General features: G+C 44.8%; 1 protein-coding gene across 5 annotated transcripts in view; it reads right to left on the bottom strand.

The window, feature by feature from the left end:
• LOC119022944 (nucleolar protein 4-like) overlaps nt 1–27,500 on the bottom strand; it is a 148,692-nt gene that overhangs the window by 85,871 nt on the left and 35,321 nt on the right. For 3 of the 5 annotated variants that reach the window (XM_037104427.1, XM_037104425.1, XM_037104428.1), the window contains exon 4: nt 21,930–22,036. In XM_037104427.1, coding sequence (XP_036960322.1) covers nt 21,930–22,036 — 107 coding nt within the window. Of the gene's footprint in view, nt 1–10,391; nt 10,470–10,682; nt 10,886–21,929; nt 22,037–27,500 lie in introns of those variants that run through there. The other 2 variants (XM_037104429.1, XM_037104430.1) reach the window with 2 other exon arrangements.

Below are 27,500 nucleotides of genomic sequence, written 5' to 3'. Positions count from 1 at the left end.
GACACAGTGTGTGTGTGTGTGTGTGTGTGCGTGTGTGTGCGTGTGTGTGTGTGTGTGTGTGTGTGTGTGTGTGTGTGTGTGCGTGTGTGTAGTTGTGTGTGTGTGTGCTTGTATGTAAAAAGAGGTCAAGCTTCCCCTGACCTTTATCACCCATCTGTTAAATGCACCAGCAATCTGATGAGTACCTGTTTGTGTACGTGTGTGTGTGTGTGTGTGTGTGTGTGTGTGTGTGTGTGTGTGTGTGTGTGTGTGTGTGTGTGTGTGTGTGTGTGTGTGTGTGTGTGTGTGTGTATCTACCTGGAACCGGGAACACATTCTGAATAATCACCATGGAAACTGAACTTTAACAGGCCAGACAATATACAGTAATGCAAATAATCCGCACAGCGGCGGAGGTCGTTTCATTGTGTAACTCGGCCTCCTCGGTGTTGTGAAGAACGACCGTCGAGTGTTATTATGAAAGAAAACTGGTGTTTCCATGAAGCAACTCAAGATCCGGGGAGGAGAAGAAAAAAAAAAAAGCCAGTTTCAAGTTGTTCTCAGTCGACTAATTGATTAGTGGATCTAAAGAGAATCAAACATTTGCTGGTTCCTGATTCTTAAATGTCAGAACTTGCTGCTTTTATTTGTCGTGTATGACAGTAAATGAAGAGTTTAACGTTTTACAGGCGAAACAGTTGATTAATTCAGACAGTTGACTTTATATTCACTTCACTGAACGTCTTTCGGATGCCTGCTGTAATATGATACACTGCTTGATATGAAAAAGTTTGTTTTTTAAGAACACAGACCACAAAACGACCCGGCAGATCTAGATAATAAAGTTTCCTGTTGGGAAACATCAGTTGATATGTTGATTTCTGATTTTTTTTTTACTCCCTAGTATCGGCATCAGCCACAAAAACTGCACATCAGTCAGGCTCTACTGAACAAAGATCAAATAATCCAAATTAAACATTGTTTTGTGTGATTTTGTTGTCTGAGCTCGATGGCCGTCAGGTTTTTTAGTATTTGTTTCCTTTGCAACGTGACACACAGCACGTGTAACAATGAGATATTTATTCAACGCACAGATTTTCAACTAAAACCTCTAAAAAAACAAAATAATGACTGAAGAGGCTGTGTAACACCAGCCACATGGCAACACACAATTACAGACAAAATACCAGGAGAGTTCGTTCTGATGGAAAATACTGAGCAGTCTCTGCTAATCATTGACTCACAAAGTGGGACGAGGGAGTGGGAACTGTTGTAAAGCGTTAAATCAACACTGAGACTCCAAATATAACAACGCGCCAGGTTTCTTCATAGGAAGGCGGGAGGTGTGGAGTTCAGAGAAGCATGAAACAAACCGAGACACAGGGGCTGGACTCCAGGGAGAAAGAAATATCAGCCAGCAACTCATCCGCTCCATCATCATTGGATCAGTCGGTCGTCCACTAAATCAGTCAGCCAGAGAGTAAACCAGCCGGTAAGTCGCTCCCTTCCCCAACAGTCATCAGGGGGCATGGATACCGGAGATTAGTGGAGTGTCCAACACTCTGAGCCCCACTTAATCCAGTCAGTCACAAATCTGCCCCAAGCATGACGATTAACCCCTTTCCCCCGCAGGAAGCAATCCAAGGGAAACACCGCCTGGATTATTCTAGGCAAAGGTCATCGCTGGACCAGGCTAGTTTCACCCTGCGCACACATCCACCACTCCGCCACACTGCCGAGCTGCAGGCACGTCACCGCAACGCGACCGACTCCCACCATCCAGCAAGGTTTCACCTCCAGCCAGCAACAGAGGTCAACATGTGGACTGATGCACCGCAGCAGAAAACTATACTCAAACCTGTGTTAAAGGTGCAGAATGTAACGTCAATGTAAGAATTTCAGTTAAAAAATGTAACTTAAATCATCAGCAGAATGTGAAGATATGTCAGTTTTGGTGTTTAGTCAAAGATGGAGGCTGCTAAGCCTGCTTACACCACCGGTAGCGTAACAACAAAACTGATTACAAAGTAAGAATTCAGCTGAATTGCAGTGTTTGAATGTATAATTGAGGAGGCAAATATTGTAGAAAAACTCACTGCATTTATCTGAACTTGAGTTATTTTGCAGGTACACGTTCAAAATCTGTTTTTTTCAGCAGAGGAAAAAAATCTGGGTTGATTCCTGGTAGCAACGTTTGCAGACGACTGTAGATTAATTGTTCCAAAGCTCATACAGACACATTTCCAGTGTTTTGAATACTTCTTCAGCTCATTTGATGTGGAAATTCGACATTTTTTAACCAAATCTGATTCTCTGACTGTTCAATGTGAATCCAAATTCAGTTCAAGACCTCCACAGGGCCAAAAGTTCAACCCGAGGTGTTTTAATCTTCTCTTTTGTTGCATAAACAAGTGTGACGCCATCTGTCAGAGGATATCCTAAAAAATATATCAACCTCTCTCTCTCTCTCTCTCTCGGTGTTTCATTTATTTTCCAGGCAACTACCTGCTCAGACTTCTGGCAACAATCAGCCTCCAGGTTCAGCAGATTGAGTTGTCCATCTCCACTACAGCCAGACTCCCTCATGAGCCGGTCCAGCTAGCAAATTATACTATTAGAAGTCAGAGATGAGAAACTCGCCTGGAGGAGGAGGAGGGGGTGAGGGCTTTGGGGAGCAGTGGAGGAGCAGAGTTCAGCTCCAGCTGTATTATATAGCTGATCTCTGCAGGGACTCTCTGGTTCCACTGGCTGAGCACTGAGCACACACAGCAGCATGGCCGCCAGGCAGAGCCGGTCTGCCGCAGACAGCCGAGGTAATTACATGGAAGCGTTTCCCATGTAACCCACTACACAATAACCTACACAATGCTTTAAGATTGGCATGTTTTGTCCCGAGGACCTCATAATATGACAACTATAGTTTGGGTTATCAGTGGGAGGGGAAGCTCGATTCTTTTAAAAACCCTGAAAACAATTTGATGTGGAAATTGTTTTCAGGGTTTTTAAAAGTATCGAGCTTCACCTCCCTCTGAACGATGGATACACAGTTTTTTTAACATGTGAACAGTTTTGATTGTTGCACTTTCCAGATTTCAGTGTTTTGTTTTGTTTTGTTTTGTGTCTCTCGCTGGTTTGAAGTGGGCGTGGCTTCACTGGATAAACATGCACCAAACTTTCCATGAACCAATCAGGATTTAAAACATTTCCGTATCCATGGTGCCAGGATTCAAGCTATCGGTTTGTGGCCGAACACGAGGTCGAACCAGTCAGCGTCCTACGAGGAAGTGCTCGCAGCTACGGGCGTGGTTTAGGTGCGACAACCTGCAAGAGGAGCAACTTCTCGTTTTAAACCAACAGTGAGAGTAAAGAGTAAAGAACAGCTCTGAAGGTTTTTCTCATTAAAAACGTGTTCTCGCTCTTCTACCAGATGTCTCTGCTGGTCGCGCTCTCCTACTGTTGATCTGATTGGCTGAAGTTAACCCTTGACGGACGGTGATGGACAGATGGTCGGTCCAATCTCCTGCCAGTTTCCCAGGATTACTTCCTCGACCGTTTTACACGTTGCGCGGACATCATCAATACAATCAGAGCCACACTCACATTTCTAATGAAGCAGCTTAAATGATTTCTCAGTCACGATTATTTCACGTTACAGAGAAGTATTCACGATTTGAGGTTACATCACTCAACAACTTATATTCTGCACAAACTATTCTCACTCTCACTGACACTTTAAAAAATGTCATCCAGTTCCCAGGAGCTTTGTTAGAGTCAGAGCAGGTTCACGTTCAGACTAAACACACCACCTTGACTGCCGATCACAGAGAAGGTGTCTTGTCTTTTTTAACAGTGTGCTCACACGGAGCTGCTGAATGGTTTTGTCCTCCGAGAGTCACTGAAAACTCTTTAACACTGTGAACGTTTAACAAAAAACCCCCCCAACCTCCTTCAACTTCATCACCCACGTCTGCCTGAAGGTTTAGTTTTGTCGAGTTTCTCTTTAAACAAATAAGATGAAACCCGGAGAAGAAGAAAGGCGTACAACGTGTGGAGGTGACATAAAGAAACCACGGGGAGGTTTAGCTGAGAGGGAAAGAAGGATTTATAAAATAAACTCATGAGCCGCATGAAGTCTTCGATGCTCTGAGCAGAACCCACAGATGAGCTGGAGCAGGACGGCGTTATATGAATTTCGGGGAGCAGGACCGATCGGATCCAAACAGCCGTGGATTCCCTCTGTCGATCAGCACGTTCCCGTCTGCTGCATCAACGTGTTTGCATTCACAAGTGTTTTCGCTTGACCTCTCCTCGTTTTTTATGGTTCCACTATAAAAGACCAGGGAGCTGCACGCGGCCCCAGGCTACGCTAATCAAGCGCGGAGTTTGCACACAACGGGCTGCGCTCATCAGGCCCGGAGCACGAGCGAGCCGCCCGGCAGGCAGCGACGGACCGACACTGAGAGCCTTTCACAGCAGACAGCGCTGCACCTTCGACTCCAGCTGCTCGACATAAAACACCGAATACAGGCGGCCGAGTGTCCTCCTGTCAGCACCACGACCGGCTGACGAGGAAAGCTGTTGTAGAGAACATGTTTGTCCTCGTTAACAGCCAAGTTGTCGTGATATCACACTTTACGTCATCCGTATCGTTATATTTTGATATCATAAGTTGTCTTAAAGGCTGTTTGACAGTTAAATATCACACATTTCTACAGTGTTAGTCAGTATTTCCACATTTCTGACGACAATTGATCAAAAATCACATCGTGTTTATATTTCATCAAAGGACCAATAGTCATACACGCAATAATAGTTCTGTGGCCGCGGGACAGGACTGATACTGATTATTAGTAATTAAGGAAACTGATAACCAATATTTGGAACCACTATACATTCGGCAGTGTGAATAGAAATTACAATTTACTCAAGGAAAGTATAACTACAGAGTGTATTTTTAAATGTATCCGATAACGTAATCTTTTACTTCCTATTATTGGTGCGAACATCAGCCCCACGAACGCAACTATCAGCCGAAATCTACTGCGAATGTGTCACAAAATAATCGAGGAATTAAAAAACTATTTTGTTTGGTGAGAAGAGAGAAAAAGAAACCAGCCCGTCAGGATGAACCATGAGATTCTGTCGCTCTCAGCTGTAGCTGCTGATTTATCCATTTTCTAAAATCTTTCATAGCTTAAATACAAAAATAAAGATGCGCTGAATGCTCCGGCTCCCCGTGCTGCTGGCAGGTGTGGTATAATTACAGCCTTAAAGGGAGCTCAGGTGAAGTCAGTCATTTGCTGGTGACTCATCTGCAGAGGATTTAACATGAACAGAGGCCTCTGGAAGTAAAAAATAAGACTCATTATTCGCCTCGAGCAGACCGACTTCTGCTTCAGTAACAAGTCTTAAGTCTCTCTATTAAATCCAGTGTTGAAACCTCCCATGTGTCGATTTCAGAGAGAAGCAGAATATGATCACATTTATGTTTTCTGAGGTCCAAAAACACGCTGACGGGCTGAAGCAGCATTTATTTTCTAACCAAACCAAAAGCAGAAGATGAAAAATCAATGTTTTTTACATCTGTCATTTTTACCGTATGGAACACTATTGTTTGTTTGTTAATTTTGTAAAATTCAATAAACAGATTGTTTAAAAAAAAAAAAAAAAAAAAAAAGAAAAATCAATGTTTTCCTGCCTGAAGAAGAAGAAGAAGAGGAAGACGTACGTCTGTGCAGTCGTACAGACACAGACTCGTACAGTACAGTCGACCCTCTGCTGTACTGTGTGACAGAAGTGCTCATTCGGTTCTATACATTGTGCATCAGCAGAAGCACTCACGTCATCACATTAGTCATGAATGACCCTCTATCAATTTCACAGAGGAACATTCCTCTGCATTTAATGGTCTTCTTGGCTCGCGGAGTGTTTCTGCTCGTGACCGTCATGACTTCCTGCCCCTCACATCACATGGAAACGTTGACGCGCTGGATGTAAGATGGATGTCACACAAATGCAAACATACACGTCGACGCGGCTCGGCTCGGCTCGGCTCGGCCTTCAGCTCCTCACAAGGGCTGCAGACGAGCGCCGGAGACTCGCTGATTGTCAGAAGCAGATTGAAGCGCTTTTCATGATAGAACTGAATCGAGCTGCGAGACAGACGGCGTGGAAGAAAAACATCTATACATCCAGTCTGAGAAATACAGATGTCTGACGGAAGGAGATGTGAAAGCACACGCACGGCTACAAAAGTAATAGAACCTCTTTTCTTCAGAGAAAAATTACGCTGACAAGAGGGAAAAAAGGAAAATCTAACAGTTCATCCGGAGAGAGGTTGAGAGGGCAGAACAAAAACTCAGACAGAGAATCAGAACCTGAGCGAGAAGTGATGGTTCTGAAATATACAGCAGGACTTTAACGACCACCTGCAGGTCAATCAGCCTTCAGGGTGTCTGAAACGAGACTGAAAGGTGAAAGAACGGGTCAAAGTACAGGACTGAATCCAAACTCGCCTCCTCTCACATTATTTAGGTTTTTCAGGCGACCGCTGAATGTTGGTTTGTGCTGCAGCTGCAACTAATAATCATTTTAATTGTCGATCAGTTGATTATTTACCTCATTAACCGATCAGTTGTTGAGACATTGAGACTTTCTCCACTCAGATATGTTCAGTTTATTCTCAAAGAGGAGCAAAGAAACCAGGAAATAATCACATGTAGGAAGCTGCAACCAGAGACGACTCAAACTGATTAATCGATTATCAAAACAGGTAAATAATTTAACGGATGGCTGCTAATCGAGAGATCGCTGCAGCTCCAGCTCGTCTTTATTTTTGGTACATTTATTGCCATTTTTATTTATATTTTGAGCTTCTTATAAAAGACTCAGCTTTATCAGAGCAGCGCGGCGCTGAAACAACTTGTCGACTGATGATTTGGACGTTTGATTAACGAGCAAAAAGAAAAAACACCAAAACATTTTGGCAGTTTGTCCAAAGTGATAATTTGCTGCTCTGCTCAAAGCACACTGGACTCTTTTTTACTAATATTTATTCATCAAAAATATAAATATGACAGATTTTACCCATTAATTGCTTTATTTAATCAACAGAGGTAATTATCAAAACATTTGTCGGCTTCTGCTTTTAAAAAGTTGAGGATTTGCAGCCCGTCTCTGTTTTCTGTCAATATTTTGGGTGCCAGTGTTCAGACAGACCAGGTAACATTTAATATCAACAAGGAAACACACAATAATATTGACGAGAGAAAGAACAAAAATCCCTCAGAGCGTTCCCAAGATGCATCGGACGTTAGAGCCTCCAGAAATAGAGGGACCCAACCCATCCAGCAGAGAGAGAGGAAGAGGATGAAGGGGAAAAGGGGATTAGACGGCAGGCTGTCCCTCCTCCCCTGCCCTCCTGCCGTGCACATGGCCAGGTCAGGGGGAAACTGGAGTTATTTTGGAGCCGAGCGGAGCGAAGAGGAGCTAAGCAGGCCCTCACAGGAGGATTTATCCTGCAAGAGGCTCTCCGAGTCGTACTGTCCCCTGGCAGAAGGCTGAGGGTGGGGAAGGGCACGGCAGAAAATCTGCAGTGACCTTTATTTAACCTCTTAGATGCCGGACAGGAACAACGAGTGCCTTTAAAAATCTGATTTCACCCTCAGAGAGAGTCCTGGTGAAGCTTCAACACGTCTGTTACACAACACGGCTGCAACTAACAATTATCTTCATTATCATTAGCATTAAAATGTCTAAAAACGACAGTTTTCAAACACAGTGAAATCCAATGAAACGGTGCTTTTTAGTCGCCTGTTGCTGTAACTTCCAGGAGAGAGAAGAGAGAGAGAGACGAGGAAGAATAAAACATCTCGTCCATTAACAAGCCTGAGTCACGTCGATATACGTTTTTCATCTGCGGCGTTTGTCTCACAAAGAAAAGAGCATCTCCCATGATACCTTGCTTCTTCACAGCGTGATTAAACAAAGTCTCTTTTTTTTTCATCGTTGTGATTAACAGACCGGCAGCAAACAAACATTCTGTGCATTTAATCTATTAATCAATTATCTTTGTATCTCGTTCACAAACGTCCTGCAGCCGAGTTCAGAAGTGAAAACATCACCAGCGACACACACCGGACGTTACCTGTGACCTTCAGGTGTACAGGTGGCTTCACATGCTCTCATTAGTGGAAGTGTTTTGTTGATAAGCTGCCGACAGATCTAAATCTCAGCGTAGCTCTGTGTAAGATGCTTCATCATCATGAACCCTGCAGCTTTTCTTCTTCTGTTGGTCATCGTCTCTACGCTCTCTCTCTCTGCTGGATACCAAAAACAAAACACTGAATATTCTGCCACCATGTTTTCCACCACAATCTTTCCTCTGACTCCTGACACACAAGTGTTAAAACTTTTTTAAACAAACGACCTGCAGCAATCTCCGGTCAGGCCGTTTCCCAGGAGACGTTGCCATGGAAACAGATGCTGTGTACAACACACTCGACGCCGGCAGCAGATTTTCCGCGAGCGATGAAAGCGTCCGTCCTTCAGCTGGAGGACCTCGGCTCGAGCCTCTCTCCGTCTGAAAGCCCCCCCGGCCCTGCTGAAGGGCCCTCGTGCAAGACACTGAATTCTTATCAGCTCCCGGGCCGCTGTTCAGTATCAAGAGTCCAAGCCTGACCTCTGACCCGCCTGTGGAGGGCGGGACCAACCAGATCTCTCAGCGAAACTCGCAGAGAGTCACGAAAAACCTTCAGCGCTGAGCACTTTATTAATATTCTAGATTTTTAAAGCACCTGTAGCTCTCACTGTGTGTGTGTGTGTGTGTGTGTGTGTGTGTGTGTGTTAAACACTGCTGGGACCCAAAAACACAGAATGAAGAGACGATATGAAGTTCTGTTTAGCGTCTCAGAGTAACGCTGCTACATCGGTTCACAGTCGTCCACGCAGGACACCTCTGTCAGAGGTGGAAACCTACAGTTTGCTGTGTGAGCGGTCAGGACACGTGGCTGCAGGATTAATCGCAGAATAATTGAACTCACAGTACGACTGAGTGTGATATCAAAACTGCACCAACTGTTACTAATTCATGAAGGTAAAATGTGGCACAAACAGCGTGTTAGTGAAATGTTGCAGCGTGATCTGACTAGTTTTTCACTGACAATGAAAACTGCGATGTAAAATTCAATCACCCACAATAATCACAAATCATATCACAATCGCAACATCCGTCAGAATAGTGAAGTGATGTGAAGAGGAAATGTTGAGAAACACTTCCTCCTCCTTCTTCATCTGATTTGATTTTGATTAATGGACTTTTAAAGGACCAGTTCACCTGAAAACCATAACTTCAGTCCTCCTCCTCCCTCCTGATGATCTAAAGTCTTGTAGTCCACAAAAAACATTTGTGGAGCTTCACAGTGAAACCAAGTTGTAGCATTTCTGCCGAACAACTGAAGAAGCTGGAGACTTGATTTAAAACATTATCATCCCAAACTGATCTGAGATGTTTTTACACTCTCTTTACACTTTTAGCTCAGCAGCCTCAGTGAAGTTTTCTCTTTAAAAAAAAAAAAAAAAAGGAAGAAATCAATTTGGGAGACTTGGATTACACAAAATGAACTGAGAGGAGGTGCTAACAGCTAATTCTGCAAAGTTTTAAAAGCATTTTGGAGTTTTTTCTCAGCTTTATCGGTTGTTGTTTTTTTTTTTTCATTTTAAATCAAGTCTCCAGCTGCTTCAGTTGTTGAAACGCTGTCGACTACGAAACTTCACCTGACTTCACATCAGAAATATGATTTTTCGGTGAACTGCTCCTTTAAAAGTGCTGTAGGGGAGGTCAGTCATTAATGGGTTCAAGTTGTTGGGTTCTTGCTGGATGATGACAACACAATAACAACTTTATGATCATCCTACAGAAGCTGTTCGGCCGTCCTGCCCTCCACCGCTGCGCGTCATCACGCACCATTCAGATGAGCGGCCACTGTTTCAACGCTTGGCACGCGCCACCGATTGTTCCTCAGTGTGTGCGGGTGCTTGGTCATCCCGCATCACCCACAGACCCGCCTACACACACACACACACACACACACTCTTCTCCACGCACGCTCATCGCTCCAGCGTGCGCACCCTGCCACCAGGCGCGCACGCACCGCTCCAGAACAATGTGCGTCTGTCAGGAGCACGCCGGCCTCGTGCACTCTGATACACGGAGCTCATGAATGAGGATGAGGAGGAGGAGGAGGAGGAGAGTTGTCGCAGGACGGAGCGGCCTGCAGGAGCCACACAATGACCGACACACCGAGCAGCAGCGTCGGTGTTTTTTAACGAGCTTGCAGGCTGCGAGGAACGGAGAGGAGGAGGAGGAGAGGAGGGGGAGGAGGAGGGGGAGGAGAGGAGCGACAACAACTTACTACAGCGCCTCCAAAGTGAGCTCAAACACGCGCTTTATTTCCCTGCCATCGATAATTGATCAGAGCGCCTGTCAATGCTCGTCCAGCGGCGGCAGCAGCAGCAGCGGCGCGGTGTGATGTGACCGCAGAGAGGAGGAGGAGGAGGAGGAAGAGGAGGAGGAGGAAGAGGAGGAGGAGAGCCCTGCAGCCTGCTCGCCTCTCTGTCAGTCAGCATGCAGGGGAATATCCCGGACAACACTCCGGAATAGAAATAAATAAATAATAAAAAAGGAGCAGAAAACGCCTTCTTACCTTCACTTCTGCGGGGTTACAAGCGTGAAAGTCGTTCAGCGAGGCGCGTCTCCGCACGGCGCGTCCCGTGAGCGGCTGCAGCGGCTGTACTGACTCGCCTCCGGTCCTTTTTTATCAGTGTTTATTCTAATGGACAACGTGAGCGGCCGAGTGAGCGAGTGAGTGAGTGAAGGGGAGGGAGGGAGTGAGAGCGCACAACAGGACCCTCAAGACTCTGTGTGGCAACCGGGAGGGAGGGGGGGCGGGGCCACGGCTGCTGACATCATCAGAGAGAGAGAGAGAGAGAGAGAGAGAGACTACACACCCAGTTGCCAGTTTATTAGGAACATGCAGTTGAGTCTAACGATGCTGTCTGTGTGAGGGGTGTTTCTATTATTCTGTACAAGCTGCAGCCTCAGAAGTGACGTCATTAACTCTTTTATTTCCTGCAGGACTTTTAATTTGTGATTGTTTCTAACAGCGAGCACTGCTGTGAGGACCGGACTCATCGCCAGGCCTCACGCTCAGACCATGTTATTTTGTATTTTTCTGAAATTTACTTTATGCCCTCGTTCTCCCGCCAGAAAGCGTCCGAGGTCCAACCCGACAAACACACTGTATTTACCGACAGTCACTCGTGGTACAGTGTTTCAGAGACGCACCATCTTCAGACCCGGTTCTGTTTATAAAGCACAGGGTGAATCTATAGCCACACAAAAACACACACTTCTGAACCCTCCAGAACCTCTGAGGTCGTCAGGTTCAGGTCCGCTTTCAGTCCAAACTAAACACGGAGGAGCAGAGTTCGGTTCTTACGTGACTCATATGTGGGACAAACTGCAGGTCCAGCTCAGCTCTGTTACATCAGGCTGAAGACTTTTCATGGAAGCAGTTTTAAAGCTTTGACCTGCACTGCGACTCTTCTATTCCAGCTTATTATCCTGTTTCTTAACTTTACTCTTGTGTTTCTTGACGTCTTCAGACCTTTAATGCAACTTTATTTTCCTGTGAAGCACTTCACCTTTAGAAAACGGTGGAAATAACAGTATTTTTAAATTAATTTAGATCCTGATCCTGTTAAACTGAGCTTCAGGCCATTTCTTTTGTCGTCCAGTTGTTTTAGTTTTAGTCTCCAGTTTCTTCAGTTGTTCATCAGAATGTTACAACTCTGTTTTACTGTGAAGCTCCAGAAATGTTCTGTGGAGACTTCACCTGACTTTATATCATCAGGAGGAGGAGAGGAGGACTTTATATCATCAGGAGGAGGAGAGGAGGACTTTATATCCTCAGGAGGAGGAGAGGAGGACTTTATATCCTCAGGAGGAGGAGAGGAGGACTTTATATCATCAGGAGGAGGAGAGGAGGACTTTATATCATCAGGAGGAGGAGAGGAGGACTTTATATCCTCAGGAGGAGGAGAGGAGGACTTTATATCCTCAGGAGGAGGAGAGGAGGACTTTATATCATCAGGAGGAGGAGAGGAGGACTTTATATCATCAGGAGGAGGAGAGGATGAGTCTGTAAATCTGCTTAGAAATCCTTAAAACTAGACGCTCCTTACATATGCAGAACTTGCCTTAGAAAGATCATATTTTTAAGTTTTCTTCAGTATCACAGTAACTCAGTGACAGTTGTCTGAACATCCACATGTTCACTGCAAACAGGAAGTGCTAACAGTTAATTCGGCAAAGTTTTAATTGAGTTTTTGAGTGTCTTCATCATTTCTAAGTAGCTTCCCTGTTTTAAAACAAGCCTCCAGCTGCTTCAGTTGTTTAGCAGAGCGCTGTGACTTTGTTTTACTGTGAAGCTCCACAGATGTTCTGTGGACTACGACACTTCACCTGACTCTTCATCAGCATGAAGGTGAGGAGATGATTACTTTCATTCTTGGGCTGTGAGGGAAATGAACCTGTAAAAGCTCCACGGTGGACATTAATGAGCTAACGTAAGAGGAATCGTTGCTCTGAAATAAAAAATGTTTAATTGAGCAGTTATGTTCTTCTCTCTCTTCTGTTGAGGATTTAACTGGACAATAACTAACAAACATATCTTTAAAATAAGCACTATAGAAGATGTTAGGAGGAGCAGACTGCGACAGTTAAATAAAAAGTTACTGGATCTATTCTGGGCTGAGACTCATCGTCCCTCCAAGTTTGGTTGAAATCTGTTCAGTAGTTTTTGTGTTTCGCTGCCGACAAACCAACAAAACCTCAGTGGCGGAGATCACAAACAGAAACTGGGATCTGTTCCTTTATTCTGCTTTTATATGTCATCAGAGCCAATATTACTTTTACCCACAATGCAGCTCACCAACTGGAGGATATTAATTCAAATACCTAATTTTCTAATTAAGCATCAGCACCCAAAAAGTCACACATGAGCAGAACCAACAGGACGTGTTCTGGTTGTGACAGATGCTTCTGTGTAAAGAGCCACTGAGCTGTAAAGAACAATAAATCCTACAGGGTTAAAACAAGAGGCAGCTGCACTCAAATGACTAAATAAATTAATTAATATATAAAAAACTTTGAAGGAAACAGACGAGCAGCTGTGACTTGAGATGGGAAATAATCCTGCGGGTGAAGCTTCAATACGTTTCATTTCGTCTGCACACTGACCTTTACACAGGATCATCCTGGACAAATGTTTAAATACACACCTCCATACTCAAGAGGTGTGTGTGTGTGTGTGTGTGTGTGTGTGTGTGTGTGTGTGTGTGTGTGTGTGTGCAGCATGTGCCCCTAACATACATTTACATGACAAACCTGCCACCTATAGGCGGAGGGTGAAACTGCGGGGTGATTAGCGATGCATGCCCATGGACGGGACAATGTGTCGAGGGAATTGCAGTGCACAGAGTGTGTGTGTGTGTGTGTGTGTGTGTGTGTGTGTGTGTGTGTGTGTGTGTGTGTGTGTGTGTGTGTTGATAAGGATGCTCATCACTTCCCTGTGCTACAGATCACACTGAACACTGAGACTGTGATCTGCCTGAAAAAACGTGAGTTCCAGCTGGTTTCATGTCAAATAAAATACATTTAATCAATTATCAAACACATTTAAGTGTATTTATTTGTATATTTTGATCTGGTGTCTCAGGCGTCTGTGGTCAGTGATCTCTTCCAGTCCCTTTTTTAAAACGTACTTTTATCAGTTTAATTTTTTAGTTTTCAGTTTTGTTTTTTTTTTATTTGTCCTCTTGTTTTCATATCTTTTCTGTTTTGTAGTCTGATGATTTGATGACTTATCTGTTTCATTTTGCTGCCTTTACGAAGCAGTTTGTGACATGAATTTTTTAAAGTTCTCTATAATTACAGATTATTATCAAATAAAGTTTATTATAGAGGCAGGTTTGATTGATTTACACGGTTGTGTCATCAGTTACTAGTTTGTTGGTTTAGCTTGTTTTCCTGTTTAATTAAAAGAATTTAAACTCTAAACCCATTTGTTTGGGCCTGACAGAGTATTTTGTGCAGTAAGTTGTGGATTTAACCAGGATCTTTGCCCTTTTTATCAAAAATTAAGGCTTTTTGAGTGTTTACGATATTAAGTCCATGTTGCAGGAGACCTTTCATGTCTCTGTATCTTTAACTTCGTCTTGTTTTCGGCGCAGGTTTGCTTCCATCTGACTGCAGCTCCAGGACTCTTCTCACCTGGGCTGCATCATGGAAAAGCTCTTGCTTTCACTTTCCCCTCACATCCTCTGTTGCTGTGCTGCACTTACTCTACAGACAATGGAGTGGGTTTCTCTCGCAGGGCCGTTACCATGGCATTTCTACTTGGACAGAATACACTGGAGAGATTCGGGGCAGATGGTGAGAGGATAAGATGTGATAAAGGTCATGCCCCTGGAGCAAGCCCACCTGAGGGCTTCCAGCCAGCAGGAAAACACTTTCTGTGTGAACCTTGTACCAGCTAAAAGCACCGCCGCCGATGGATTCACTGTTTTGAGAACGTATCTGTGCATCGAACTGGATCACCGTTCTGACGTGCAGCTGATTTAAAGCACGGGACGTCAAGCTTTCGGTGAAGATTGTGGGTTTGATTTATCGTCACTGTGGACTTTTTCTACCAAACCAGATCTTGATCTTTCTCCAAAGTGCCGTCGGTGCCTTGACACGGCCATAAAAAGTAGAAGATATTGTATTTAAAGATGAGATAATCTGGTGAAACAGGCCGAATACACAGTGATTTAGTATCCTGAACCCTAAAAACCACAATGTTGGCTCCTCGAGAGGTTAGCGTGGCTGCTATAGCATCAAATCCATCCGACCGGAGAGTTTAAAGAACGACGCTGACGGCTTTTCTCAAATGCAAAGATGTTTTTTGCTCTTCTCTCGACAGACCTCAGACTCTGGTGGTGTTAGCTCTCTCCTAATCTTGTTCTAATCTATCAAAGTTATTTTAATATATCCGTTGGTTCATCTAATCTAATGCCATGAATATTTAAAAAGTACCCGCCCCTTTTCTGATCAGTTTCTAGAAAAAAACAAAGAAAAGACGACTTTGATAGTGATTCTTTTTAATTAACATTTCCTCATAGAAAAACATAATCTAATAATCCTTGAAAACATGTTCACCACACTGTCAGATTAAAGGTATATAACTAATTCATGGAAACATGGTTGAGCTTCTTTACTTCCTCTTTCTGTCTGTGTTATTACTGAACCTCCCTGTGATGAACAAAACCAACAAACTAACAAGTGTAATTTAACTCGACGAGGCTCTTTTTGCATTTGTCCTCTCCAATCTACTAACTGGACCTCAGATCAACACATGCCTGCTCTACAATATTAATGTAACAGTGATTTAAAATTCTTGTTTTGCACGAGATGAACGAGCTCATCGTGTGTTCTGTATCTTTACTTTACCAGCATCTTTACTTTCTTTCAGTTGTTCTGGACCAGATGAACCAAACCAAACGTGTGACATCACCGTGACTTTGGGCGTGTTGATGTCTGTAACTATGCCTGTTTTATTTTGGGCAGATGTGTCAAATTAAACAGCTGGTTGGTGTCATGATCGTGGGGGAAAGAAATGATTATTGTTGGGATCTAACGCTCGCTGATGGTTCAGGGTTGTTAGAGATGCGATAAGCAAATCTGGAGATTCTCAGATGATTGTTAAGACATTTAACAGCATCCTTGTATTCAGAGAGTCTTTGGGAATACAGTCCGAGGTTTATTGGAGCACTCAAACTTTGTTTACCGTACTAATGTTTCAGAGAGAGAGAGTGACGCTTCTGGTTTGTGGGTGCTCGTATCTCTAGACGTGGAAACAAAGTTGGCACCTTTAACTCTTCACCTGGTTCAAAACATCTGGATTAAACATTCCACCTGATTTGTTTTACTTGAAATCACAGATGTGAGCAGGGGAGTGACGCTGACCTGCCGTACGTACGGCGAGAGATTTGGAGAAGAAAAAACACGACTGTAGACGAGCGCATCCTGACTGACGCTTCGTTTTTCCAGCCAAGAAAAATGTTTTGTACAAAAGGTTTTTCCAAGGCTGTTCAGCCCGACGAGCCTTTTATCTCAAAATGTAGGATTTCTTCTTCTCTGCTGTCTTCTCAACAGTCTTTTAGTAATTATAATGGACCAACCCCCAACCTATCTCCCCTCTGCACACACACACACACACACACACACACACACACACACACACACACACACACACACACACACACACACACACACACACACACACACACACACACACACACCCCTCCTCCCAAAAATAATGAAATGTCTTTCCTCTGGAGGTAGCTGCTGAAATAATAGGCAGCGAGCAGGAGAAGGGGAGGCCATAAACGATAATGAACCACCTCATTCTCCTTTTTTAATTCCTCCTCTGACCCCCCCCCCCCCCCCGTCACCTCCCCCATTCCCCCTCCCCTCCTGTTCCTCCTTCCTCCCCCCTGCATCCCACTGTCACCTACAAATTTTCTCATTTTTATTTTCACCCCGGCCAAACACCTCCTCCTCCTCCTCCTCCTCCTCCTCCTCCTCCTCCTCCTCCTCCTCCTCCTCCTCCTCCTCCTCCTCCTCCTCTTCCTCCTCCTCCTCCTCCTCCTCCTCCTCCTCTTCCTCCTCCTCCTCCTCCTCTTCTTCCTCCTCCTCCTCTTCCTCCTCCTCCTCTCCCTCAGCCAGACACAGCCACCGCCCTGCCATCTCCTCCTCTCCTCCCCCCCCCCTTGTCTCCTCTCCTTTCACTCCTCACCCATTTCTACATTGTCTGCTGCAGCCCCTCACCCCTCCACCACCACCCACCCCTGCCAGGAAGCATCCTGGGTAATTTCCTCCTCTTATTGAATTGGGACGGGGGGCGGATGGAGGAAAGATAAAGGGATGGGCAGATGAACGGAGGCTTGGGATGAGTGCTAATGGAGCCGGTGGAGGATTCACACATCACAAATATGCAGCGCATGCTCCTCTCCTCTTCTTCTTCTTTTCTTCTTCTTCTTCTTCTTCTTCTTCTGTCTCCCTCTGGCTCATTTCCTCTCCCGAGTAAAATTACAGATGATCCTCCGTCGTTTTCTCTCCGTCATAAAAACATCCCAGACAAAAGACTGCAACCTTTTTCTTTTCCACAGAATACTTTGCTATTCATCCTGCACCCTGTCTGCTTCCCCTAACACACACACACACACGCACACACGCACACACGCACACACACACACACACTGAACCTAATGCTCCCTCATGTCCTATGTTATTTCTATAGGTGAGTGAGTCATTGCTCCTCTATTCCTGTCTGTACTTTTGCTCCTCTGGGCCGAACACTATAATCTCACAGTCTCATCCTGACATGCACACACACGCGTGCGCACACACACGCACGCACACACACATGCACACACTGTCTATACTGTCTGCTAAAACTTCACCTCCTCTCCTCGACAGGGTTGAGCCGACTGTCTGGTCTGACAAATACAAATCACATCAGAGTGTCTCGGGAGGTGGAGGTGCAGGTGGAGGTGGAGGTGGAGGTGGAGGTGGAGGTGAAGGTGGAGGTGCACGAATGGCAACAATCATGAAGTCCAAAAGAAATCAGCATCAACAGAACAAAGTCCTCACAGGAGATTTTTAAAGCAAATGATCACACAGTACAGTCTCTCACGAACGCACTAATCAGAGCTGGTCACTGGTCGCTATTCATAAAAAAAATCATCACTTTATGTAATTTATGCAGGATGTCTGTTTTTCTGCTACTTCTTCTGTCTGTTTAACTACTGAATCAGGTGTTTCATCCCTCAAAAGCCCAAATCATGAACGAGGACCACAAGACCCAGATACATGGCATCAGTCCAGGTCTCTGTCCATGTAACTCCACGTGAAGAGTGAAGTCTGAATTTTATGACATATTTGATAACAGACATGCATTTCTATACTGTTAGCTATTCATAGTACATGCTTTTAAAAGTTTGAATCTTATTTTTGTTTTGTTATGTTATTGTTAGGGGTGTAAAGATACGATATTCACCACTACAAATCGGCAACCGGTTTTTAACATGAAAGATGCAACCACATCGATACGCAGACAGATTTAAATTTACCATTAAATGGTCGATGGCCCGATTCTAAAGTTACTTATCGGTTGACTGAAGCTTTGCTGCTAATTCTGCAGAGCATCTCTCAACTTTGTAAAAGGTTAAAGGTCAACACGAGATTGTCACGAGAGTAACGTTAGTGTATCTGAGGGAAAAACTACAACAACAACAACAACAACAACAACAACACGTCCGACAACTCCGACTCTGTTTACAATGCAGCAGCTAATCTGAAATCTAAAGTTTGGAAGAGATTTTATAAGAAGGAGGGACATTTGGACAGAAGTCTGGCCTCATGTAAGGTCTGTAGAACAGATATTAAGTGCAGCAGCAGCACGACAAGTCTGAAAACTCACCTGGTGAGACGACATGGAGAAAACTACGCGGGTGACGAGGCGTCTGTGGATGCTAGCGTTAGCAACATTACAGCTAGCACAAGCAAGAACACGCAAGACAACAACATGAATATTAAAAACTGTTTCCAGCCACAACTCAGCGAGGTCAAAGGTCATCACGACATCTATCGCCTGTTTTATTGTGAAGGACTCACGACCTCACAGTGTGGCTGAGAGTGATGGCTCTGGAGACATGGTGAGGTAAGCAGTGCCACTTTTATAGAACTGCTAGAAATTTTAATTTAAAATGGAAAATGAATGTCTAGATTAAACAAATGTTAAGAACTGTATCAGATTGTATCAGATTATCGATTCGAAACACATCAAATCGCACCAAATTTTTCTGTACTTAAAATGTATCATCCCTGGACTCTGTGATCAACTTAAAAACACCTGTGGTGAAAGTTTATATTTTCTTTGCTCGTTTATCTCTGACTTGTTTTAAAGCTCCGATGATGTAACAGAAGTTTCCCGTGGCTGACGTGAATCCTTGTACCTTGACCCTGCAGGTGAACGGTGATGGATATTGGCACATGGCCTCGGACATTGGAAGCGTGTTATTGATCAAGATCCAGCATCGGTGGAGCGGCTGTAGGCTGCACACGGCACACCGACATCTTTTATTTATCACACGCTGGCTGCTTCTGATGCAGATCAATACAGTCACACCGGCAGACGTACAGCTCTTCTGTTTATGTTCCAACTCACATCTCTGATCCCGAACTGACTTTGGATAATTACAGCACAGAACAGACTTCGCTGCAGGAGTGAACTCACCTCCACCTGACAAACACGAACCTCTTCCCTCCAGATAATGATGTCACACGGACACACGCGTAGAGAGACGAGGGTGAAAGGTTTTTTGTTTTTTTAAAGAGAAGAGTTGAATAATAACGATGAACAACAGGAAAAGAAAACAACTCCTTCAGTTTGTACGTTGCTTGATTCTCACGCGAGGACGATAATGAGCCTCGTGTCAATAAGTCAGTGTGAACTAATTACAGCGGATCTGATGCAATGTCACCAAGCAGACCGACACACACACATACACACACACACACACACACACACACACACACTCCTGGGGAGAATAACAACAGTTACAGAGGAGGATGAAGGTGTGAGTGTGTGTGTGCAGGTGAACGTGCAGGAGAGAGTCAAAGAGTGTCAACTTGTATGTGTTTTTTTTAGGATATGCTGTGTGTGTGTCCTGGAGACACACACACACACTCACACACACACACACACACACACACACACACACACACACACACACACACACACACACACACACACACACACACACACACACACAGACGGACAGACAGACGGACAGACAGGCAGATATATTGGCATTCCAGTGTAAATTGGCACTTCAGTGTCTCTCTCTCTCCTCAGCTAATTAACTCGGCGCTCAGGGGCCCGGCTTAATTGGAACGAGCTCAGCCCTCTGTTCCCCCACCCGTTATCTAGACACACACACACACACACACACACACACTCACGTACACACACACAGAAGCAACATGACTGACAGCGAGTGTGTGGTACTGATAGTCACAGTGGTACAGGGTAGAGTGGTGGTGCTGGTGTTGTGGGAACAATATTGAATACACCACTACCAACCCCCCGACACACACACTCACATACACACACACACACACACACACACACACACACACACACCAGTGCAGCATTGATTCACAAAAGAAGAATCCGACCTTCTTCACCGCCTCACAAATACTCCAGCTTCAGTTTTTTTCTCCTGATAAGACACGAAACTCAAATTCACCGGCGTCTTATAAGTGGCGAAGCGTTTTTCCAGCAGCCTGTAATAACCTACAGAAGAGTACAAAGCCAGATCGATACCAACAAAAATGAAAAGCTCCCTTGTGTAGTCCGCTGCTACTTGCTCTGAATTATCTTCCCATATTTGTGTTGCATGTTTGACGACATCTGGCCACTTTTCAACGCAGCAGTACGAGGAGTGTTTTATAAAACGTGCAGCACATTTCCTCTTCGCTCTCCGATCTGACGACATTATTGAAGTCAGCTGTTTTGTCTGGATTTGTCTGATCAGTGAGTCATGGACGGGTGGTTTTAAAAGACAAGGCGAGACAACTGGGGAAGGTTGGACTGGCGTGCCATCGGATTAGATGAGACAATCTGTCAGTGATTCTGAAGAAAAGTCAGTAGTTAGATAGTTGATTGTAACCCCGAGATTCCACCAGTTACTTGTCTGCTGCGTTACGGCTCCGATCCGGTTTTGTCCCAACCTTCCCCACCTTAAGGCCTGTACATGGTCGGGTTGGGCGATACATGACAGAAATCATAATAAATAACTACTGAGGGATGCAGGAAATATATCAGCACATGCAGATCAAGCTTTTCCACTCGACAAGCGACAAACTCCAGCAGGACGAGGAGAGCTGGACTCTGATGTCAACGCAAAGTTAAAGGGCAGCGATGATGAACATGTTGTCATCTCTCTCTTGTTGTTCTCCTTGACACAAATATTATAAATGTACCACGAATTTTATATTTATTGAAAATTAATTTTATTTATTTTATCTGTTTTATTCATAGAAACATTTTAGAAAAAAAGGCCTTAATTTCTTTACGTACCAGCAAATAAATCACCTTGAACCTGAACTTGAGCTTCGTCTGAAAAGTGCAATGCATGAAAAAATTGACTTGACTAGAATATTCACAGCTTCTAAAACGTGAGGATTATTATTTCATTAATCTGTAAAATATTTATGAACGAATCAACAATGAAGCACAGACTTCACAGAAGAGGAGCCGCACTCATCAGGTGATTAACTACAAAACCACTCTTCCTGAATAATGCACAAATCAGAAAATGTTTTCTAAAAGAAACATCTTCTAACAACTTTTGTTCACACCTTTGGAAGCATAAACAACATTTTCCGTTACTATATATGCACATATATATATTTATATATAGCGCACAAACACACCGTCTCATGCTTATTAAGAAGAACTGGTTTTGGTCTGTTGACCTCCGCGAGCGTCAGACTTAAACACTGATGTTTCTTCTCATTATAGTGTTTTAATTGCAAGACGGTGTGTGGGAGTTGTTCTTCTTACCAACATGTTTACCGGGCCTCCTGGTTCCCTCCTACACACCCGTCACAAACAGTACCGGAGTGTACAACAGAACCCGCCAGTGCCAACATTTACTCTGTGATGCTCTCTGAATGAAACAGTCGCGGTCTCAGGACCAGGAGCAGAGAGTCACACAACACTCGGGCCAGAATCAGAATCAGACCCGGTGCTGTTTGAACATGCAGCGACCTCACGTACCTTGTTGTTGCCCATACACTGCAGCTTCATCTGCTTCATGTAGGTGGTGGTCAGAGGCATGTTGTAGTCTATCACCTCCAACACCAGAGAGCTCGGTCTGTCGTTCTCTGGAGAAGAGAGAGGAGAGAGGAGACAGGAGAGGAGAGGAGAGGAGAGAGGAGACAGGAGACAGGAGAGGAGAGGAGAGAGGAGAGGAGAGAGGAGAGAGGAGAGAGGAGAGAGGAGACAGGAGAGGAGAGGAGAGAGGAGAGGAGACAGGAGACAGGAGACAGGAGAGGAGACAGGAGAGGAGAGAGGAGACAGGAGAGGAGAGGAGAGGAGAGAGGAGAGAGGAGAGAGGAGAGAGGAGAGGAGAGGAGAGGAGAGAGGAGACAGGAGAGGAGAGGAGAGGAGAGAGAAGACAGGAGAGGAGAGAGGAGAGGAGAGAGGAGAGAGGAGAGAGGAGAGGAGAGAGGAGACAGGAGAGGAGAGAGCAGAGGAGAGAGGAGAGGAGAGAGGAGACAGGAGAGGAGAGGAGAGGAGAGAGGAGAGGAGAGAGGAGAGGAGAGGAGAGAGGAGACAGGGGAGGAGACAGGAGAGGAGAGAGGAGACAGGAGAGGAGAGTACTGTGAGTTTTCTTCTTCTGCAGATATCTGATATTTCCCTCCTCGTACCTGTTGCGCTGTATTCACATTACAGTGGAAGAAAAACAAGCATGTTTAATTTAAACTCCTGGAATATTGGATCAACTATTTTAGTTAATGTCATTAATTGGGGATCACAGCAGGAGTAAGAAGTTCATCTTCCTCCTAATCATGATAAAATATGTTGTATATGATGTCACTAAGTCACGTCAGGTAAGGTACAAAAACATGTGATGCACCTTCATGATGCAAATCTGCCCCGAGATCGTCCTGGCAAAATCTTATTTTAGAGGATCCTGTTTAAATAATTCTAAAATAAAAACCATAACATCTCGAGGATTCATTCTCCGTCTTCATTGCAATGATGTCAGCATGCTACGTGATGTAGCGACGTTGTAAAACGTGGTGACAAGGCGCAGCGGTGCTGGTGAGTGGCGGGAGGAGGAGGAAGAGGAGGAAGAGGTCGATTGCTGAGAAACTGAGAGACGTAGTAGTTTTGAGCAGTTGAAGAAAAGCCAGGAAGTTGTTGAGAGATATCTTGATCATGTTTCTGCATTTAGAAAATCTTTTGGATCAATACGTCCTGCGTGTGTCGGCTCTGGTGCATCAAACTCAGGCCTGTGTGAGAAAGTGAGACAGCAGCCGAGTGAGGTGAGTTAGTTTTGTACTTAAAGTTGAAGCGAAGGATCGACAAATCACAGAACGCAGATAAAAGTATGTCCGACAGCTAAAGGTTGATATTTCACCTGGCAAATGTTTTTCAGTTTCAATACACTCAGAGACACGTTAACCTGACAAGTGTTTCAATTATTTTGAGTACGGTTTGGTTAAATATTAGATAAACCTCTCTGTTTTATGCAACACAGTTCAACAGTTTCAACCAAAAAGCTGAACGTTAACAAGTTGTATAAGACGGCTTTAGATTTTACTCGGTGCGTCGAATGAACTCAAAGAACTAAAATCAAGTAAAAGCTGTTTTTTTCTGCAATAATATGAACACAGTCACCTTCAGAATATATTTGTTAGCAGCCACACAAACTTCTGATTGACTCTCTGGTCTTCTATAAAATGCTGGATATCATAAGTGAAGAACAACACTGATTAAAAAACAACCCTCAAGCTGAATCACCAGCATTTAACTCTCCTGTAAGATGTTTATTTTATCACCACCTTAAGAATCTTACGACTGTTTTTAGCTTTTCAAAACTCCACCAGGTGATTTTATGTCACGATTCTTTCTGCTCCTTTAACCGTCATCATGTCCTGTCAGAGAGCCGACACTAGAGGACCCTCTAGAGCTGGAGGTCGACACAGAGAGAGAGAAGCAGACTGACTTCAGATCAGATCAGAACTTTAAACTCTCAACTTGTCGCTTGTTCTTTGATTATTCAGGCGTCAAGTTCCTGAATAATCAAGAAGTTCTGATCTTAACTTAGAATAAAGAAGGAGGAACGTGTTAGTTGAGATGCGTAAAGACAATTGTTAGGCACACAGAAACACACACACACACGCACACACACAGGATCATCCCACCCTGACCTCGCGGGGGTCGGGGGCCTCATGTTGAGCACCACGCTGCAGCTTTGTGTCTCATTATCGGTCAGTTATCGCCGCCTCGTCTCTCTCTGGAGGATACAAACACTCTCACACACTCCGTCTCTTTCTCCCGTCCTTCGCGCAAGACTATCAATCACCGATCAATGATGACGGTGCCGTCTATTCTGCTAAGCTGTATTGATCGCGTGGCCCATATTCACGTCCGCTCTGTGAGACGCTCCAGACGTCAGACACGCTCCTTTAAGAGGTCAGAAGATTAATGAGGCAGCAGCCGAGGGCTGGAGATCCACAGATACTGCCATGTGTGACATGCTTTTACTTCCTGTTTCCTGTCCTTCCTGTTACAGAGGAGCAGTGAGGAGCTTTTGTAGTGAACACACGGAGAGAAAGAGAGTCAGACCTGAGTTTATATTTTATCTTTCGCTGCTGTGTGAGTCCACAATCTCCTCCTTTATTCAGCCCAATATAACAACTCACTAATGTGCCTCCAGGGGGTTAAAATCTCTTAAATCTTTAAATCTCTGTCCTTTGACCACAACCTCCTTAAACTGTGTGTGTGTGTGTGTGTGTGTGTGTGTGTGTGTGTGTGTGTGTGTGTGTGTGTGTGTGTGTGTGTGTGTGTGTACCGAACAGAATAACGCCGACAAGGTTCAGTAAATGGTTTAGTTGAATTTTGTTACAAAAAGGAGGATCAATCATTTCTCTACATAAAAAGAGAAATCTACACACACACACACACACGTCCACACACACACACACACACACACACACACACACAGTGAGCCTGCTGCCTCTGTCAATTAAACATGGCCCCAGTCCACGCTGATTAATTGCATTTAATAATTCACAGCTGAACTTTAGCAGGAGTCACTTCAGCATAGCGATAAAGAGGGCTGAGGTCATGCTAGTGTGTGTGTGTGTGTTTGTGTGTGTGTTTGAGTGTGTGTGCTCATGTCGTGGAGAGGCCGAACCCCCGCAGGGTAGGAAGGCAATTAGCTGCTCTCTCGCTCCGAGTGGCATGCAGTGATGGTACAACACACACACACACACACACACACACACACACACACACACACACACACACACACACACACACACACACACACACACACACACACACACACACACACACACACACACAGAGCTGTTATCCTGACTCTGTGCGTGTGTGTTTGTGTGTGTTTTATTGTTTACTCAACTAGTTTCATCTTCTCGTGAAATCAACAATGCTTTCCTGTGTGGAAACATCATATTTCCATTTTATTTTATTTTTTTTCGAGCTTGTTTAAGATCTGTGACATCATCCTGTTGTTTGAAGGAAAAAGACTAATAAAGATTAACATTCAGACGAGCACAGAGACACAGAGAAGAGGCTTCGGTCCGGAAGGAAACAAGAAAATATTACAGTTTCTACAAAAAGTTTTAAAACGACCTCGACTTCTCCTCCATCTGCTTCATCCTACATTTCCCTCTTCTTACCCTCCACTCCTGATTCCTCCCCCCTGCGCCCCCCCCACAGTACCGATTCCTTCTCCCTCTCTCCCCCGACTATGTGGAAAATGAGCTCGTTTCCTGGGCCATCTTCTTTGTTAAAAGCCATTAATTAGGCTAATTGAGGAGAGAGACAGGACACTCCAATGACTCCTCGGTTTAATGAGGGACGAGGAGAAAACCCGGGAGGGGTGAGGGGTGGAAGCGAGCGAGGGAGCGAGTGAGGGAGGGATGGATGGAGGATATAGAAGGATGGGGTAGAGGAGGCGACAAAGGGGAGGATGGAGGAGGGGAGGAGGGGAGGGATAGAGGGACGGGATAGGAGAGCTTGGGGGAGATAATGGGAGAGAGGAGAGCTGGAAGCGGGATGTGGGGATGGTGGGTGGGACACGACAGAGAGACGGACAAGCTGGAGGGGGGATGGAAGGACGGGTAGCGAGAGGAGGAGGAGGAGGAGGAGGAGGAGGAATGGGGGAGGGATGAGGGACAGCGGTGGGGAGGGGGGCCTTCAGGGTGCCAGGCGTTGGATAACATATATGATGGGGGGTGGCGGGTTGGCAGAGGAGAGGACGGGAGGAATGTAAAATGGATGTCAGCATCTCGTCTGTTGGCCGGAAGCTAACTGAGAGAAAAGGGTCAAAAACATCCAAACTGAGGAATCATGGGACGTAATGACTGAACAGCATCATCTCCACACATTCAATAATCCTGTTAATACAAAATACAACCTCAGTGTAGATTCAGGCTTATTAAACATGAGCGAGTAGCCGCGAGTTCGACTTCCAGGGACACAAACAGCTCCAGGGAACAGAGATCAGCTGAAGGCAGCGTGGAGGTTTGGTGGAAATGTTACTGAGGGTTCCCCTTTATTTCTTTTAAATCAATAACTCCTTCAGATTCAACGCTGGCCGAACAGATCGAACCACTCTTGAACAGAGAGGAAGGAAAAAAAGTCAATGCTACAAACCAGAGGAGCCGTGTCCGCCCGAGTTTTATCTCTTTTACTTATTCAGGAACGAACGCTCACAATCAAAGACCAGGTTTGGGTTTTTCTCTGGACAGCGTTGCCTTGCAGAGCTGCAGCAGCCGGACAGTTTTATTTTTATACAACAAAGAGCTGAAGGTGTGGACCCGGCCTTCCAAACTCCCCAGATCTCAAACTGAGATCCTGAGTCCTGTGGATTGTGAGGTTTGGCCTCCGTGGATCGATTTGTTCCGATCGGACTGGGATCAGAAGAGTTTGGAGACCGCCTCGTGTTCCTCTGGGCTGTCCTGAGCAGAGTGTGGTGTGTCAGGCCGCGCTGCTGCTATCGATGTAAATAATAAGAGTGACGAGCTGATGAGCAGCGCTGCACATTTCCTCCACGCTGAGAGGGTTCAACTCGCGCTACTTTACATCTCTCTGTTCACACGAACTCAGCTGCTGAGTGAAGTCGTTCGCGAGAGACGACGGGAGAAAGAAAACACAGAGGAGCTAAACATCTAAACCCCGGTGACCATTAGTTTTATTTCTAATGAAAGCTTCACTGTCCACAAACTACTCATCAGGATGAGTGACAGGTGTGGTGGGAGGGACCTGGCCAACTACAGCACCGGGGAGGCGGGGCTAACAACACACCTTTTATCTACAAACATGTTTTTTTTTCTGTATTTCACTCACACTCTTTCTTGTTTCCCCTTTTTCAGCATCACATGAATACAAATCTGTGCAACACAATCAATATTTTAAATGTAAATGTATGAAGAATACAGGAATAAAAAGCTGAATCAATAATTCCTTCATGCAGAGCAAAAGAGCAGGATTTTTCTCTCTGATTGGATTTTTTGATCTGCCCGATTTTATTTTTTTTGTTTTCTCCTCGTTCCAATCAGGGGAGATGTGTTAACGATTTTTGCAAAG

This window comes from Acanthopagrus latus, chromosome 7 (assembly GCF_904848185.1).
Source record: "Acanthopagrus latus isolate v.2019 chromosome 7, fAcaLat1.1, whole genome shotgun sequence".
Taxonomy (NCBI): domain Eukaryota; kingdom Metazoa; phylum Chordata; class Actinopteri; order Spariformes; family Sparidae; genus Acanthopagrus; species Acanthopagrus latus.
Note: the sequence above shows the minus strand (reverse complement) of the source record. Positions and strands in the feature narration are given on the sequence as shown.